Genomic DNA, 18,995 nt, shown 5'->3' with positions numbered 1-18,995 from the left:
TGGGAAGAGAAAAAAAAACGAATGAATTGGGTGGACACAAGATCATCCAGATCATAGAAAAAGAGGCCTCAGTAACAGTGGATAAGATGGAGTAAGGAGACAGCTCGTTTGTGGGCCAAGGGCTGGAGTGTGTTGATAAGTGACATTAGTTGAATTGGTAGAATCAAAGCGACTCCGGCCAATCAGTTGAATAGCCTATTGGTGGAATGTAGTCCAGGATGTCTGTAACTGTCACAAAAAGATATAAACACACACACAGCCATACATACTACGGCCTTCTGCACACCAAATTCCACACACGATGTGTGGATCAACTGGTTGTAATGTGACCTTCTTAACCCCACCACCATACTTGTAGCCATTCACAAACATACACTACACGTATGTAACTATTATATTTTCTATTTATTAATTCACAACAGTGTCATTTCGCAAATGGAAATTAGAAATGTCCAGAAAATAGTGATCAGCCTTTTTAAACTCAAGAGTAGCTGTAGAATTCAGATATTTCCAAAAGTTCCAACATTCTTTGTGCACTGAGTTATAATGCCTTAAATTTAGCAGCTAGCTGCAATTATTTTTGCACCAAGTTAAATCATGAAAAGGAGCAGAAGTTTAAAGAATTGTTACCTCTTTGGGTAATAAAGAGCGTCTTTTCACAGTGCAAAGATATGTGCAAAGAAGACCACATAAAAAAAAAAGAGAGAGAGATAAATAAATCTTCTCAAATAGTAAAAAAAAAAAAAGAAAAAAGAAGATATTGTTACTTTTCAGATTCAGTAAAGCAGCTAATTTGAGCCATTGAAGATTGCTGTTTTCAAATATCTGTAAATAAACTAATATCCACTGATATTTGCTTAAGAACTCAATTTTGTCCAAATGCATGGATTATCTGCAGACAATACTACACAAACAAAAAAACTCTCAATTACTTTCAAATATTTTATTAATATAAATAAATAAATATATATCTTTGTAATCTGTTTCATTTTCTTTTCTTTTATTCTAACAAATTTGAAATTAACAATGTGAAGTGATAACAAACATTTGATTACAAAGAAATTTACAGTTAAAAATTGAGCTGTTTTTATTTGTTAAAAATATATAAAAACAATTAAAAGAGGACAGATACTTCCATATAAAATTGTAAACCCAAAAATTTATACCAGTCAGGATTTGAGTAATTTTTTCCTAGTTTCTTCACGAACAATATCAGGTTAAAACTGGATCTGTGTGTGCATGTGTGTATGTGTGTGAGAAAGAGTGAGAGAGAGTGAGAAAGAGAGAAAGAGAGTGTGTGTATGTAAGTATGCACGCATGTATGTATGTATGTATGTATGTATGCATGTGAAATGATGGAGTACACTGAATGAAAAATTACCTCTGTCATTAGGATATGATATTTAAGTTCTCCCAACATTTAACTGATACCCGTAAAATCAGACAGTCACAAAATCTGAATAATCTCAAGAGATATCCTCTTAAAGTTGCAAAAAGTAAACACACATTCAGGCATCCCATACATGCACACACACAGATACTTGTGTTTATTAGATTCATCAGACCAGTGTGGTAGGCTTCACTGAGGAGACACACAACAAGGTTGAAACACCACATCTCAAAGCCCCCTTCACACTGGCGAAGGGTGTATGTTACAAACAAACATCATTTAAAAGGAGGTGTTCTTTGATGAAGAAATATATCAGTGATTAGACATTCATGTTTGAATCTGCAGGAATGTATTAAAATGAATTAATGTGCTATTGTTGAGATTCTCACTGTTTTGTATGCACTCTGTGAATTATTATATATCTATTCATATACAGATATGTATACATTATCTATATGTATTGATATCTCTGTGTGTGTGGGGGGTACGTGTTCTTCAAACCAATTCAACTGGCAAGAGGTCAAGAGGATGGTTGGATAATATCCATGATATCAGTTGGTCATGCTTGGGAATCCAAGACTCTATGGAGGAAGTACCTGAGTACTCTAACCCCATGACCATATAAGGAAGACTGGGCAGAGAAGACAGATGGCTATCATCATCATCATCGTTTAACGTCCGCTTTCCATGCTAGCATGGGTTGGACGATTTGACTGAGGACTGGTGAAACCGGATGGCAACACCAGGCTCCAGTCTGATTTGGCAGAGTTTCTACAGCTGGATGCCCTTCCTAACGCCAACCACTCAGAGAGTGTAGTGGGTGCTTTTACGTGTCACCCGCACGAAAACGGCCACGCTCGAAATGGTGTCTTTTATGTGCCACCCGCACAAACCAGTCCAGGGGCACTGGCAACGATCTCGCTCGAAAATCCTACAGGAGCCAGTCAGGCGGTACTGGCAACGGCCACGCTCAAAATGGTGCATCTCATGTGCCACCCGCACAAGAACCAGTCCAGGGGCACTGGCAACGATCTTACTTGGCTTGCCGGGTCTATATAAATACATAAACACACACACATATGTTATCATCGTTGTAATCGTTTTATGTGCACTTTTCATGATGGAATGGAGAGTTGGAGAGATCATCACAGTCAGAGTTAATTATTTTTGCCTGTCAAGGCAATGTTGATGGATCTATATTTTGACACAGCTTCTATATATGAATGCCCTACTGAAAACTATATTATATATATTCACCATGTGTACCCTACTTGTAGAATAGATACACTGTGTTCTTCAATGTAATAAGACTAAAATGAAAGGAACAGCATCATCATCATCATCATCATCATTTAATGTTCGCTTTCCATACTGGCATAGGTTGAACAGTCCGACTGAAAACTGGGAAACCAGGGGGACTGCACCAGGTTCCGATCTGATTTGGCAAAGTTTCTATGGCTGGACGCCCTTCCTAATGCCAACCACTCACTGCTAGGTGTAATAAGGCACATGTATACAACAAAGCACCCAGCCCACAGACACAATATAATGCTAGTATTCATAATAAAAATAATTTTAATATATATAAAATAGAACAACACTTTTTCCCACCACCCATCTGTTTATTTTTCAAGTCATTTGTATTATTGAAAAGCAGTCTGCTCATACACTATTCATAATTATTCTATAGACACAAAAGAAACATACACACACATACCATAAACACTAAAATGTGTGTGTGTGTGTGTGTGTGTGTGTGTGTGTGTGTGTGTGTATTGGAAGTAAACCTACTACCTCTGTATGTTGAGTTACTGAGATCCAGTTGAGTTATGACTAATGACTTAAGCGCTATGGTAATAAGAATTCAAACCAAATATATACAAATTTTCACAAGTGTTGTTCAGAAACTCAGATTATTATGTATAATGAGTTTTGACTGATTCTATAGTCTAATTAGCACACACACGTACACACATCTACATGTATTTCTGTTAATCATCACTTGAGAGTAGGAAAATTGTTCTTGAGAGGAAGGATTCAGTCTCAGGTTAGCTGGGAGATAAATATTTCTTGTCAATTTCGATGCGACGAAATTTGTTTCTGAAAGCACAGATAACTGGAAGTACACAAATGACTGCAGTCAGTAGTGTCCAGTTCATCCATGATACACCTGAAATATAAAGATGTGTTGATTATCAGAAAGTAATACACACCTGTGTAATTACTAAATTATTATCAGTAAAACTATTAAAACTATAAATGCAATGGTAATATGGATTGTTTGCATTAGTATGGTAATAGAATATCCAATTATCACCTTAAAAACAAAAACATGAGACAAACAGTAGCTGTTGTTGTTGGCACTCCGTCACTTATGACGTCAAGGGTTCCAGTTGATCTGATCAACGGAACAGCCTGCTTGTGAAATTAACGTGCAAGTGGCTGAACACTCCACAGACACATGTACCCTTAACGCAGTTCTCAGGGATACTCAGCGTGACACAGTGTGACAAGGCTGACCCTTTGAATTACAGGCACAACAGAAACAGGAAATAAGAGTGAGAGAAAGTTGTGCTGAAAGAGTACAGCAGGGTTCGCCACCATCCCCTGCCGGAGCCTCGTGGAGCTTTAGGTGTTTTCGCTCAATAAACACTCACAAAGCCCGGTCTGGGAATCGAAACCGTAATCCTATGACTGCGAGTCCGCTGCCCTAACCACTGGGCCATTGCACCTCTACAATAAACAGTAGCAAAAGAATGGGAAAAGAGAACAAAATATATAATTATATTGTGAGAAAGGAACAGAGGAGAAATCAATGTTTCAGATTGTAGGCCTTCATCAAGAGCAGAACAGAAGAAAGAGGTGGAGGAAACAAAAGAGTGGTGCTTTGCATATTTATTCTTAATATATTTTAGCAGATTAGAATGCAAATATGCTAATCACAGGTGTATTTGTCATAGGAGGACAGGTTCTTCTTTTTTACAATGACTATGTGGTCATAACACGCACAATTCATTGATGCAAGGTGCTGGTTTTAGGAAACCAGCATGGTGAATGTGAATGATTAGATTGTTATTTTGCAGGTAAAAGACAGGATGTGTGTGTGTGTGAGAGAGAGAGAGAGAGAGAGAGAGAGAGAGAGAGCATATTGACTTAAGTGAAATAAACATGGGAAATTTTATGGAACTGTTATGGTTCAAAGAGCACATTATGTATATGAGGCATTATGTATGAAAGTAACTATATGTGAATGTTCAGAATAATAGAAAAGGGTGTTATGTGTCATAATGCTGGGGTATAAATAGATGAATAGTGCACTGCATGTGTACAGAAAGTGGGTGAATTACAACTGAGAGTATTTATCAGTGTTTGGTTGGGGTTTTTTTTGAAGGAGGAAGAAAGCAGCATTTTTAGAGCAAGTCTGATTTCAACCTAAAAAATAAATAGTTGTTTTCAGTGCAAGCAGAAAATGAGACTTTTGTGGTGCTGTACATCATCATCATCATTTAATATCTGTTGTCCATGTTGGCATGGGGTTGGACAGTTTGACCAGGGCTGGTAAGCTGGAAGGCTATGGTTACAAAAGATAATATGCAGCTAGGTGTAACCCAAATAATTGAAATAACAAGCTACAGGTCTAAGTGAAATGATGTTGCATCAAATATCCGACTAGTGTTCTCCACTATAATTAGCCAGTGCTTCAGTTGTTTCCCCAATATCTGCTAAGATGCAGAGATGATATATTTTGCAATAGATGAGGTTCTTGGAGGAACAAGTACAGCTAGGATAGTTAGAGCTCATCATGGTGCCCACAGCCACCCCAGGAACCTACTGGAAGAAGTCTGCAGAAAAGGAAAAGAAACTGAGAGTAAGGCTGAGTCGAGTAAAGTAGAGAAGAGTAGAGGTACTGGACTTGAGCATAGTCTGATGGTCAAGAAAATATTTTAGGATTATGAATCCATCACTGTGCAGGTCAACAATATAGAGGGACATCACTAACATTTATGGTGCAAAAAGGTCAGGTAAGAATGAGAAGTTGAAGAGGTAGAGGTTATACTGCTAGTTGAGGAATACCTGTGCTTAATTACTTTGATTCCTCAGTCTACAAATGTGTAAGCACATCACCATTATCACTCCTCATTTGTCTAACAATTATAAGTAAAGAAGAGACTACCAAAGCAGTCACAGAAGTCTGGTGCAGGCTTTAGCCTGGCCGGCTCTTGTGGTACCATCCCACCCATGCCAGCATGGAAGACAGACATTAAACAATAAGGATGATGGTGATGATGAAGAGAGTAATGAGTAATAGTTACACTCAAATATCTGAATAAATCATACATATGCAAGCACACACACACACACACACACACACCCAACTCTGATATGGGTAGGTTTTCTCAAGAACTGCATATCATGAGTCATCTCAGTCCTCCATCATCTCCATGAGGCTCAAGGTCTTGCAATCAGCCTTCCCATGTTTTCCTGGATTTCCCTCTTCTGCAAGTTCCATCCACTTTTAGTGATCACCACTTCTTTATACAGTTGTCCTCAACCATACACACCACATGCCCATACCAATGCAGTCTTCTTTCATGCACACTACATCTGGTTCCTCTTATGCCCAGTTTTTCACTCACTACCTTTGTACTGCCTTTCATGCACACTTACATTGCACATCTAACAGAGCATACTCACTTCATTTCTTTCTAGGGGCAATCCCAAGGTCATACATGACTAAAGGGGGGTGCTTTAGAACTTACCAATATTAGGTATCATGAGAATAAACAAGAAAACCAAAGACACAGCATTGGAGAGCAGATTTAAAACTCCATTAGCGACTCCTTCTGCAATAGGGAATGCTGCCTCAGAACTCATTTCATAAAGGATTGGGTAGATAGATGTGAGGAATATCATAGAAAGGGTTATTGACAAGGTCAGTTGAACTGCAAATAAGAGAAGAAAAAAGAAAAGTCAAGTTAAATAGAAAAAGAAATCAAACAATGTAGTAATTAATAAATAAGTGGTGATATATTGGAAAAGAAGGCACGTGATCTAGTAGTTAGTGTGCTGCATTGACGATCACAAGATGATAGCTTTGATTCCTGGGCTGGGTAATGCATTGGTGTTCTTGAGCGAAACACTTCATTTCTCATTGCTCTGTTATCACTTCAACATCTGACATGTGGCACACCATGCACTTGTACAGGCAATTTTGATTTGATGGAGAAAGTTAGCAAATGAACTACACAAATGTTTCATCATTGAAGGTGGTGAGCTGGCAGAACCGTTAGCACGCTGGGCGAAATGCTTTGTGGTATTTTGTCTGCCGTTACGTTCTGAGTTCAAATTCCACCGAGGTCGACTTAGCCTTTCATCCTTTCGGGGTCGATAAATTAAGTACCAGTTACGCACTGGGGTCGATGTAATCGACTTAATCCCTTCGTCTGTCCTTGTTTGTCCCCTCTATGTTTAGCCCCTTGTGGGCAATAAAGAAATAACAAACGTTTCATCAATATAAAACAAATCATCGGCACAAATTGTTCAGCAAGAAATCGTGAAACCCTCATCTGCTGTTTAAGATAAGAAAGTCCACAATATTGAATAATGTATGCAAAAAAAAAAGAATTTCAATTAATTGAGATTTCCTTCTTAGATGAAGAAACAAAACCAAATCTAGAGTAATTATTGATAGCACTTAAAACAAGGGGAACATAATTTCAAATAATTAAGAAGGCGGAGGAGTGGCTGTGTGGTAAGTAGCTTGCTTACCAACCACATGGTCCCGGGTTCAGTCCCACAGCATGGCACCTTGGGCAAGTGTCTTCTACTATATCCTCGGGCCGACCAAAGCCTCGTGAGTGGATTTGGTAGACGGAAACTGGAAGAAGCCCGTCGTATATGCATATATATATATATGTATGTGTGTGCTTGTGTGTCTGTTTGTCCTCCCCCAGCATTGCTTGACAACTGATGCTGGTGTATTTACGTCCCCGTAACTTAGCGGTTCGGCAAAAGAGACCGATAGAATAAGTACTAGGCTTACAAAGAATAAGCTCTGGGGTCGATTTGCTCGACTATAAAGGCGGTGCTCCAGCATGGCCACAGTCAAATGACTGAAACTAGTAAAAGAGTAAAAGAGTAAAAGAATTAATTTCAGGAAAATATTTACATGCTTACAGGAAAATCAAATTTTTGCTTGCCCACAAATTAATTATTTTGTGGAACACTGTCAAAGAAAATTCTACACATCAAAGAATGCTAGGTGCAGCAGCATACTCCATGCTACATATTCCTCTTGTAGGTGTCTCATTAAGAAAACGTATGCTGTGTGGATGGGTGTGTGGGTATGTGTTGGTTTGTATATACACAGGGTGCGATGGGTAAATTGTCGCCATTTTATATTTTTAATTTCACGCATGTGCATTGTTTGTATTTGATTTTGTCAACTACACAGTATAGTAGGGTCAGCTGGACACTGTCTGTGAGAAAAATAGCACCATGACGCAATTCACTCGCCCAGGAATTTGGAAATGACATGCTGTACTGCTTGGCATTCGCCTCTGAAGCTCCAATACAAGCATTTCAGAGTGTTTGGGTGTCAATCTGAAGACAGGGCAATCTAAGGACATGTACTGAGAGTGATTAAAATCAAACATCCAGTCAACATTATGGTGTTTGGAGTGATCACTAGTGATGGCGACGTTAAGCCTCCATTCATCTCCCCACATGGCCTCAGACTCAACACGGCGGTCTACATCAAGTGTCTGGAGGAGGTAGTGCTGCCTTGGGTCAAGAGGTTGGTTGCTGGAAGACCCTTTGTCTGGCAACAGGACTCTGTACCATGCCACACAAGCAGGAGAACCCAGTCATGGCTGTCAGGCAATTTCTATGACCACATCAACCCTAACACCTGGCCACTCCCCAGACTGCAACCCCTTTGATTATTATGTGTAGGGAACAGTTGAGTGAGAGACCAACAAAACTCCTTGTAACACCAAAGATGAACTGAAGGCAAGGATTATGGCAACATTCACCAACTTAAACAAGGAGACCATCCAAAAGAGTTGCAGGAGATTCCAAAGTCATTTGGAGGCCATGGTTGAAGCCAGGTACCTCTACTAGTATATATGTATATGTATATATATATATATATATATATATATATATATATATATATATATATATACATATATATATATATATATATATATATACATATATATATATATATATATATATATATATATATATATATATATATATATATATATATACACACATGCACTTGCGTGTTTGTTTACATTTACACTTCTCTAAAGTGCTGAGCTACATGTAATGACATTATTGACATTACACATCTGCTGGCTTTGCACCTGCGTAAACATGGAACAAGAGACTCTTTCCTACCACAAATCCAAAATGCATCGCATATAGGCTAATTATGTTCCTTATCAGTTGATGAGGAACATAATTAGTTTACATAACCTGGTCCATCAGCTCAGTAATTTCCTTTCTCAAAATCAAAAGAGAAATAAAATACAATGGATGCACTCATGAAAAGAACTAAAAAAAAGGCATGGGAGCAATGTTTAATGGATTCACTATTAACAATCATGAAGGTAAACATTTAATGAATGGAATAAAAGAAGCAACACAGAAGCACGTTAACAGATCCATGCATGTATATAGATATACAGGTCATTGTTAGTAGTGTGGGAAGACGGGCAACAGGAAAAATTTGTAGTGTGACTAATGTTTGTTATGAAGTCATCTCAAAATCATGCTTTTTTATGTGATTTCCAGTTGTATAATAGGGTTTTAGCAAATAAATAAATAGTTAAATAATGGTAGTTTTCTGTGGTGCAGAGTTTGCAGGGATTATCAGTATAACATCTACAGTACCACTATAGTGATATGTGTACACTCACATACAGTATATAAGCAAAGGCACACACTTGGACACACACATACACACATAAACATCGATACATACACACACACACACACACACACACGTGCATATATACATACACACACGATGACTACAACTCAGTTTCAATCATTGCCATTACTTGATTGTTTTTATAAATATGAGCAGTGTGGAGGTGACTTTTCAGTCCTACTAAGGACTGAAATAAATAAATAAATGTTAATTAAAATTGTGTAAAAAAAAAAAAAACATTGTAATCTCAATAGACAGAAATTTACATCTCTTTTGAAAGAGATTAACTCTTTCATCTTCTTGCATAAAAAGTTTAAGACCAATGATAGCTCAGTTACATTGTGTTTAAAGACTAATTATTCATATTTGAATTATCAAGTGTATTATCAATTGTATTTCAATTTTTTTTTAAGACAAAGAAAAGAAAAATTCAGTAGAGAGATATCCACTCACCATCTGTGATGTGGAGGACATTTTCATACATCAACTGGAACCATGTCAGCAGTCCAATGGAGATTGTAATGAGAGCTGAGAGAAATATTCTAGTGTAGTTCACAAACATGTCTGATAACCTGTGGGTATTATATAAAACAAAACTGTATTAGGCCAAAAATTACTGAGATGATGGAAAAGAAAAATACCAGTGACAAACACAAGAATACATACATACATATACCATCACCATCATCATCATCATCATCATCATTTAACATCTTTTTGTATATATATATATATATATATATATATATATATATATATATATTGTTTTTTGACAGCACCGCATGACTGGCATCCGTGCTAATGGAGCGCTAAGAGCATATCCGAGCATGATTGTTGCCAGGGCCGCTAACTGGCCCCCGTGCCGGTGGCACGTAAAAAGCACCATTCGAGCATGATCGTTACCAGTGTCGCTTTACCGGCACTTGTGCACGTGGTATGTGAAAAACAACATTCAAGTGAGGACGTTGCCAGTGCCGCTGGACTGGCTCCTGTGCAGGTGGCATGTAAAATACACCATTTTGAGTGTGGCCGTTGCCAGTACCGCTGACTGGCCTTCGTGCTGGTGGCACGTAAAAGCACCCACTACACTCTCGGAGTGGCTGGCGTTAGGAAGGGCATCCAGCTGTAGAAACTTTGCCAAATCAGATTGGAGCCTGGTGTAGCCATCTGGTTCACCAGTCCTCAGTCAAATCATCCAACCCATGCTAGCATGGAAAGCGGACGTTAAACGATGATGATGATGATGATATATATGTATATACATATAAATATATATCATCATCATCACCATTTAATGTATGTCATCCATGCTGGCATGGGTTGGATGGTTTGACAAGATCCAGTGAGCTAGAGGACTGAGTCAAGCTGCAACGTCTCTTTTGGCATATGGCTACACATCTTTCCTAATACCAACCACTTTACAGAGTGTACTAGATGCGTTTTTTCATGACATCAATACTAGTGAGGTTGCAAAATAACTTGCAAGACAAAGAAGAACCTCAATTGAATGGGATTGTAATAGAGGGGGAAGTGGCTTTATGCCAAATGATGAGAGGCAAATGTATGATAGAGGGACAGGCAAGATGTCTTGTTATAGAAGAAATACCTGGCTACATCACATTATATAGGAGTGAGGGAAAGTAGGTAGAAAGAAGATAAAGATGTCGGTGACAAAGTGTTAGAGTATGCTCTCAAGGTATAAGAAGGTGAGTATAAGAGTGAATATGGATAGATCAAGAAGGATAGGTAGATAAGTTTGTAGGAGTGCGAGGGTAGTGATAAGTGGTTAGAGATGGGTTAGAGGTTAATGTAGTGAATGATGTACAAGAGTGGAGATGTAGTTGATGGTAAATATCTATGTGGAGGAGAAGGTAAAAGAAATAGTTCAAGAATGAAAAGGTGGCATGTGGCAGTACAGAAAGGGTAGAGAGCAGCCACATAATAAGCTTGTAGACAGATCAGAAAATAAGGAGATACTGTGCAGGGTGGGAGATTGGGGAGAGAGAGAGAGATATACAGGGACAGAAATGAAGGTCAGATGTACATAGTAGTGGCTAGAGTGAAAGATAGTAACCAAATCTCATTCAAATCATACTCTCCTGTAATTTTGTTTTTTTAAATGTAGAAGACCATAATGTAGTTCCAAATAAACATAGTCATGGCTAGGAAACCTGTCATGGTGAACTGAGACCAAAACATAACAACAACAAGAAATAAATGTTTTTGACACAACCACCACACTTGAATAGCTGAAAGAGAATGTCAGACCTCAGCAGATTTTATCTTAGAAGTACAAGGGACAAAACTAAATATAATACAGTATTTAGCTCAATGTATTGCCATCTCAGTTGTCTGTATTAGCTCAAAATCTTCCTCCTATTGACTTTTTCCGGTTAGGCTTAAGACACGTTTTTGAAAGGTCAATATTTGTATAGTTGATTGAAAGAACTTTCCAGTTCATATTTTTATTGATACTAGAGAGGAAAGAGACAACATGGAATTTCTCTTAAAATATTAGTTACTGAAAGTCTTCAGTGTCCTTGATGTCTCCCTTCACTCCATAACTAGTGAGGTTGATGAGGTTTATTTACCATTTTTTGTTTTTTCTTTAATGGTTATTTTTGAGAGAAATTGTTACTTAAACCCAGGTTAGACTTTGCTAAGCAGATATATATATAATCAAATGCATTTTATCTGTGATCTAAAACTATCCTGTCTTGACAGACAGTTCATCTCTGATTATGTCATCAAATAAGTCCTTCCAATTTAAAGATAACTGAGTGTGATCTGAAGGAGATTTAACTGCAATTTTCAGATGGTCAAGTAACTGTTTAGAAGTTCATGGACAGGGAGAAATCTGGGGAGGTGAGTTGGGAAAAATATTTGATAGTCTGTCTTGTGGTTGAAAAACAGACTGAACTATGATGATGCATCTTGTCAGTTTGGGTGGGAGCATTATGCCAAAAATCCTATCTAGTTACTAAATTCTTGCAACAACAGCTGAACCATGGTTCCCTGAAGAAGTTTAATAATACTGAAATATATTTAGAGTTGTCATTGCACTGTCAAAGACCAAACTCACTCATCTCTGTATTCTGTATTTAATTATATTTAATTTAAATTCCAAGCTTCTCTTCCTTGCCTGTGTTTTTTCTACATTATTCTATAATTGTTAGTAGGTTCAAAAGTATGTAGACCATTGCAGTAGTTGTAGAAACAAGATAGGAGGGTGCAGTCTGCTAGGAAGACAGCAGTTATGGTATTAACCAACCTACTGATAGATCCTAATTCAAATCAATTGTTAGAAGTTCATTACTATGAATTGAGACACTTATATAACTCAGTTCATCCAACTTCTGCGAAGAAGTATCAGAATACATTCAAATCCTGTCTGTAGTTAGCAAGCAGTGAATTTATCCTTCATCCACAAAACACTAAAGCATTAAAGATAAGTAACAGCTTTTGCATCTTAATATTGCATCTAAGGCCTAGTCTTTACAAGTCTTTTGAAGCTCATGGATACATGCACAATCTTCCATCCATCCATTTCCACTGCCCACTATTCTTGAAAAGTTGTGAAGATAGACTCTTCAGACTCCTCTTCCATAGGATCCTGTCAAAAACAAGCCATCGTTAAACTTTCTTGCTGGATTCCCAAGCATGACCAACTGAGACTAAGGATACTATCCAACCATCTCCTTCATGGTCTACCTCCAGATCTCTTCCAGCTGGCTCAACTTGGGGAATCTGTCCTGTGATTCTTTCCAGCACAATCTTGGGACTGTACTTGAAACCATGTGGTTCGGAAGCAAACTTCTTACTATCCATCCTTGCCTACACCTACTATTTTTCTCCCATCAGTTATTCAATTGTATAGCAGTTTATCTTGGCTGGTCCTACCACAGTTATTCTTGCTTAACTCCAAGTAATAAACTCCAACTGAGTTAATCTTTGATCAAAGTCATTCCAGCCTTGACCAAGCCAGCGTTCGTTCCCAAGACAACATTATACAATACATCCTTACCATTTTTTAAAACTGTTGGGTGTGATTTGAAGAAAATTTGATATACCAACCATAACCACCTCACCTGTCTTTTTTTTTTCAGACAGTGTATATCTAGAACTACATTATTCAAGTTTTCTTTTTTTTAATGACAAGACCGTGTATGATACGAGAGCAATTTGGCACTCAGGTATAATAATTCAGTCTTTCACTTTTTCCTTTTGCCAGACACAGTGCATCTAGAACTATGTTATTCAAAGTGTCCCTTCTTTTTTTTAAATAGTTCAGTATGAATGAGATTTGGCTGGTATTCCTAGCAAACTGAGAAACTATAGCCATGCAGGTGCTTCCTCATTGACACATACTGCAAGATTTTAATGCAGAGGAAGTATGTTGTAAATTTCAGCCAGTATGAAGGTTGGATTATCATCAGATTAAGACAGGTTGTCAAAACACACTGATCAACAATCTTTCAAGTTGTCCAAACTGACAGCTGTAAAACTGGAGCAAGCTATGATAAATATTACATAGGTCAATACCATCACATCCATTAACAAATGGTTGTCACTAGAAATAAATAGAAATATAAACTACTGACATTCTGAGAGAATATTGACACTGCTGACCTATAATTGCTTTCTGCATCAGAAGGTTCACATTGCCTTGAGACTTGAGAAAATAGGTAATCTATTTGTATTACTAGCAGTATTTAGTATTAATAATGTGAGCTGGATGTGTAGAGGTGATGAGGTGACAAAAATAGTGCAGCATTGAATTAAATATCTAACCAACTCCCCTTCCAAACCTAAGTTCAAATTCTGTAGTAGATGACTCTGACTTTATTTTTCTACTTCAGACATGGCTGTGTGGTAGGAAGTTTGCTTCTCAACGATATGGTTCCAGGTTCATTCCCATTGTGTGGAACCTTGAGGAAGTGTTTTCTACTATATATCTCCAGACCAACCAAAGCCTTGAGAGTGAGTTAGGTTAATGGAAATTGAAAGAAGCCCATTATGTGCGCGTGTGTGTGTGTGTGTGTGTGTGTGAGAGAGAGAGAGAGAGAGAGAGAGAGAGAGAGAGAGAGAGAGAGAAAGAGAGAGGTTGTTTTATTTCCGGTCTTGAAAAACATGTCTAGCTATGGAAAAGTAATATCTTGCTAGGAAACAATTGAGTGTTGACAGTTGAAAATACATCTGCACGTCAAAAATCTGCCTCAACAAATTCAATCTGATCCATGGAAGCATAGAAAAGTGGATATTAAAAGATAATGACGAATATAAGCCAAACACAGAGGAGATTTGGCTGCTATGAAAACTGAAAGAAACCCATCATGTAGGAGTGGCTGTGAGGTAAGTAGCTTGCTTACCAACCACATGATTCCGGGTTCAGTCCCACTGCGTAGGACCTTGGGCAAGTGTCTTCTTCTTCTATAGCCTTGGGCCGACCAAAGCCTTGTGAGTAGATTTGGAAGATGGAAACTGAAAGAAGCTCGTTGTATATATGTATGTATGTATGTATATATATGTATATGTATGTGTGTATGTGTATGTGTATGCATGTGTTTGTGTGTCTGTGTTTGTCCCCCCACCCCCACCATTGCTTGACAACCGATGTTGGTGTGTTTATGTCTCCATAACTAAGCAGTACAGCAAAAGAGACCGATAGAATAAGTACTAGGCTTAGAAAGAATAAGTCCTGGGGTCGATTTGCTCGACTAAAGGCGGTGCTCCAGCATGACTGCAGTCAAATGACTGAAACAAATAAAAGAATAAAAGAATAAAAGAACACATAAATATATGACATAGGATGAGGTGATAAAGCATGATCTTTGAACATTGGGACTCACAGAGGCAATAACAAGTGACAGATTTTTGGCAATATGCCATGCTTGAGAAGACCCATCAAGCTAAGTGAAATTACAGTCATGGCCAATACCAATGTCATGTAATTGGCACTTGTGCCGGTGGCATGTAAAAAGCACCCTTCAAACGTTGGGCAATATGGTGTGCTTGAAAAGTGCCGTCAAGCCAAGTGAAATCATATTCGTGGCCATTGCCAGTGTTGCATACCTGGTACTTATGTTAATGGCACATGAAAAGCACACTCTGAACTTTGGGCCTCACGGAGGCAGTGACAAGTAACCAAGACCTTTGGCAATATACTATGCTTAGGAAAACCTGTCAAGCTAAGCGAGATTGTAGTTTTGGCTGATGCTAATGTTTCATAACTGGCACCCCTGCTGGTGGCACATAAAAAGTACCCACTAAGTTCTTGGAGTGATTGGCGTTAGGAAGGGCATCCAGCAGTAGAAACCATGCCAAATCAGATTGGAACCTTGTGCAGCTCCCCAGCTTACCAGTTTTCAGTCAAACTGTCCAACCCATGCCAGCATGGAAAACAGACGTTAAATGCTGATGATGATGATGTGTGTGTGTATTGGTGTATGTCTGCGCTTGCGTGCGTGTGTCTGTCTGTCTGTTTGTGTCTGTGTGCCCGTGTTCGTCCCCTACCACCACTTGACAACCCGTGTTGATGTGCTAATGCCCCCTATACTGGGGTTGATTCTTTTGACTAAAATTCTTCAAAGCGGTGCCCCAGCATGGCTGCAGTCAAAAAGCAGAAACAAATAAATGATGAAAGATGACCATTCAGAGCAAGATATCTTTAAGAGATTTCTCTCTGAATTGTAATCTTTTTTTAAAAGAGAAACAAATACCTTACTTTGCCAGGACTAGTGATCCCAAACAGCTACCAATTCCAATGTAAATGGAAAATATTCCAACACTTTTCTGCAGATGAAAAACAAAATATCTTTGGAGATTATTATGCAGTAACAAAATCTACAAAATATAGGCGCAGGAATGGCTGTGTGGTAAGTAGCTTGCTTACCAACCACATGGTTCTGAGTTCAGTCCCACTGCGTGGCACCTTGGGCAAGTGTCTTCTACTATAGCCTCGGGTCGACCAAAGCCTTGTGAGTGGATTTGGTAGACAGAAACTGAAAGAAGCCCATCGTATATATATATATATATATATATATATATATATATATATATTTTATTTAAAAGCAGCAGAAATATAACAAATAAAGCATATTACTCTACCTCTGGTATTTGAGTACTCTTTTTTCCACCTTGTTGCACATTTCATGTGCTTACTCCGGTATATATATATATATATATATATGTATGTGTGTGTGTGTATATGTCTGTGTGTCTGTGTTTGTCCCCCCAAAATCACTTGACAACTGATGCTGGTGTGTTTATGTCCCCATAACTTAGCGGTTCAGCAAAAAGAGCCCAATAGAATAAGTACTAGGCTTCCAAAGAATAAGTCCTGAGGTCGATTTGCTCGACTAAAGGCGGTGCTCCAGCATGGCCACGGTCAAATGACTGAAACAAGTAAAAGAGTATAAGAAGCATGTTGTTGTATTCATTAATCAGAGACTACACTATTCACTTGAGTGTACAGCTCAAATTTCACCATTATAGTATAGCACTTACAACAGACTCATCATCATATTTTAGGTAGTGAATATTCTATGATCATTTTCTATGGTTTATAAAGACATTCTACATTGCAGTGAATTGCCATTCTGGGTTACAATGTTAGAAGTTGTTTGATATGAGATCACATATACAGTAATACCTCACTTTATGAGGACCAGCTTTACACGACCCTAGGTTTATGAGTTTTATTTTTCAAGCACAAGATCCAAATTTTGAACAAAGTGCAAGTTACTACTGCCATAACAAATGCTTCTGCATGTTACCAAGAAATTTATAGAGAGTGGAAAAATGTTTCTAATCAAACAACTCGAGACTTGTTTTTTAATAAGAAATCTACAAGTCCGTCTATGAGTGCTTGTGAATTGATGATTACATCCACAAGTGATGGTATGCATGAGTTTAGTGTGAGTTTCACTGCCATGCAGCATAGCTGTGTGTACACAGGCATCATACAATCTGCCTTTCAGTCTGAGGGAGAGGCCTTTAATTACAAACAAAGGTAAAAGCTCTCTGAACTTTGCCCAGCCTGTTCTTATTCTAGCAACTGTGGTTTCAGAACTTCCTTCTCCACTGCTAACTTGGTCACCTAGGCAACACAAGTTATCTACTACTTCTAATGAACCCCCTCAGTGTTTGAGGAAGTCTGGTGATTATTGTATCTGCACATTTCACACACACATATACGTATGTGTATACATATATATATATATATATATATATATATATATATATATATATATATATATATATATATATATATATATATATGTATGTATGTAGATATATAAATAGATATATATGTATGTATGTCCTCCGTCTTCCTTTTCTCTTGGACTTTCCTCCTTCTCCTGTTTGACGAAGAGCTTTGCTCGAAATACTATTTTTCTTTCCTTTCCTGACCGTCTGCTTATACTTTGCATGTACCACTTACTCGCATTGTTATTTTTTTCTTGTTGTGTCTTTGCTCGTTTTTGGGGGATGAACTATATATATATATATATATATATATATATACACAATAAAAAGTAAACACAAATAGCATTTACAAATTCTAAATGCCATTTGTGCTTACTTTTAATACCTAGGCACACCAAGGACCCATTAGTAAGTCAGGTCTACATGCCAGGATGTAAGATAGATGTTAAATGATGATGATGATGATATTTGCTACTCCCTTATTTATTTTGATGGAGACTGTTGTGTTGACGCCCCCAAGAGAAGAAGTAGGATCTCCCAAGACATATAAATAGAGGTAGTCTGGTCCTGGTAAGTGTTGAGTAGCAGTTGAGTAGCAGTTAAGTAGCAGTCGAGTAGCAGTTGTGTAGCGGTTGAGTAGAGATCATCCGAAGGTGCTAGATAGCAGTAGATTGAGACATAACAGAGACAAACTCCAAATTTGATCAGGATATCCTGTTTTGCATAATCCAAATGAAAGAAAAGAGTTTTGTCTTCTTTGAGATAATAAAGCATCAAAATTCTCTTAGCTCTCAAGAGTTACTAAGAAAGGTATTTTGACAGGTTACACTAGCATAACACATATTCCAGAGAGTAGAAATAACAAACTAAAACAAAAGACAGCACCTGCCCAAGGCACAAAATGCCTTGACTTGGTAGAGCAGTGAAAGCACACAATAAAAATAAGACTTCTCAAATAAAAAGAATTGATAATTTTACCTGTGAAATATTATGAGGTTTTAAATTGATATAGATGACTGCTAACCAGCTGGAAATGACACCAGAGCAAAGTGTATAAATAGCAGCCAACATCCAGAATCTGTAATTCCTGAAAAAGGTAAACAAATAATAGAAAAAAGACATCAGTTAGATATATTTGTTCATGTTTAGATATAATAAAGAAGCATTGCAATACTAGTTATGGTAATAAATATAAATAAGTTATACTGTCTGCAGTCATAAATACTGTAAATTGGTTGGCAATTAAGTATAGGTGACACAGAGTCAGTATTAGTCATTAGTATTGTTGAGATCATAACAACTTCTCTTCTGCTGTTGTCATAGTAAAATGTTCCCAGTATATTCTGTAAAGCGATTGGCAAATGAGCAGAGATAATGTAAGGTCAAAAGAACCTGTTAGTCCTACTTTATTGAGGACTTAATCTTTTCTAGTGCTGGTGCCATGATAAAAAGTAT

At 37.7% G+C, this 18,995-nt stretch overlaps 1 protein-coding gene across 3 annotated transcripts in view; it reads right to left on the bottom strand.

The window, feature by feature from the left end:
- Positions 1 to 928: 928 nt before the first annotated feature.
- LOC106876807 (solute carrier family 49 member 4) overlaps positions 929 to 18,995 on the bottom strand; it is a 46,457-nt gene continuing 28,390 nt past the window's right edge. For all 3 annotated transcript variants that reach the window (XM_089350487.1, XM_089350489.1, XM_014925521.3), the window contains 5 exons: positions 18,519 to 18,627; positions 16,057 to 16,124; positions 9,786 to 9,904; positions 6,151 to 6,333; positions 929 to 3,560 (listed from right to left, as the gene is read on the bottom strand). In XM_089350487.1, coding sequence (XP_089206613.1) covers positions 3,439 to 3,560; positions 6,151 to 6,333; positions 9,786 to 9,904; positions 16,057 to 16,124; positions 18,519 to 18,627 — 601 coding nt within the window. In that variant the 3' untranslated portion in view covers positions 929 to 3,438. The remainder of the gene's footprint in view (positions 3,561 to 6,150; positions 6,334 to 9,785; positions 9,905 to 16,056; positions 16,125 to 18,518; positions 18,628 to 18,995) is intronic.

Source organism: Octopus bimaculoides, chromosome 4 (genome assembly GCF_046866305.1).
Source record: "Octopus bimaculoides isolate indiv1 chromosome 4, ASM4686630v1, whole genome shotgun sequence".
In the NCBI taxonomy this organism is placed as follows: domain Eukaryota; kingdom Metazoa; phylum Mollusca; class Cephalopoda; order Octopoda; family Octopodidae; genus Octopus; species Octopus bimaculoides.
The sequence above is the reverse complement of the archived record's forward strand: the minus strand, read 5'-3'. Positions and strand labels throughout refer to the sequence as shown.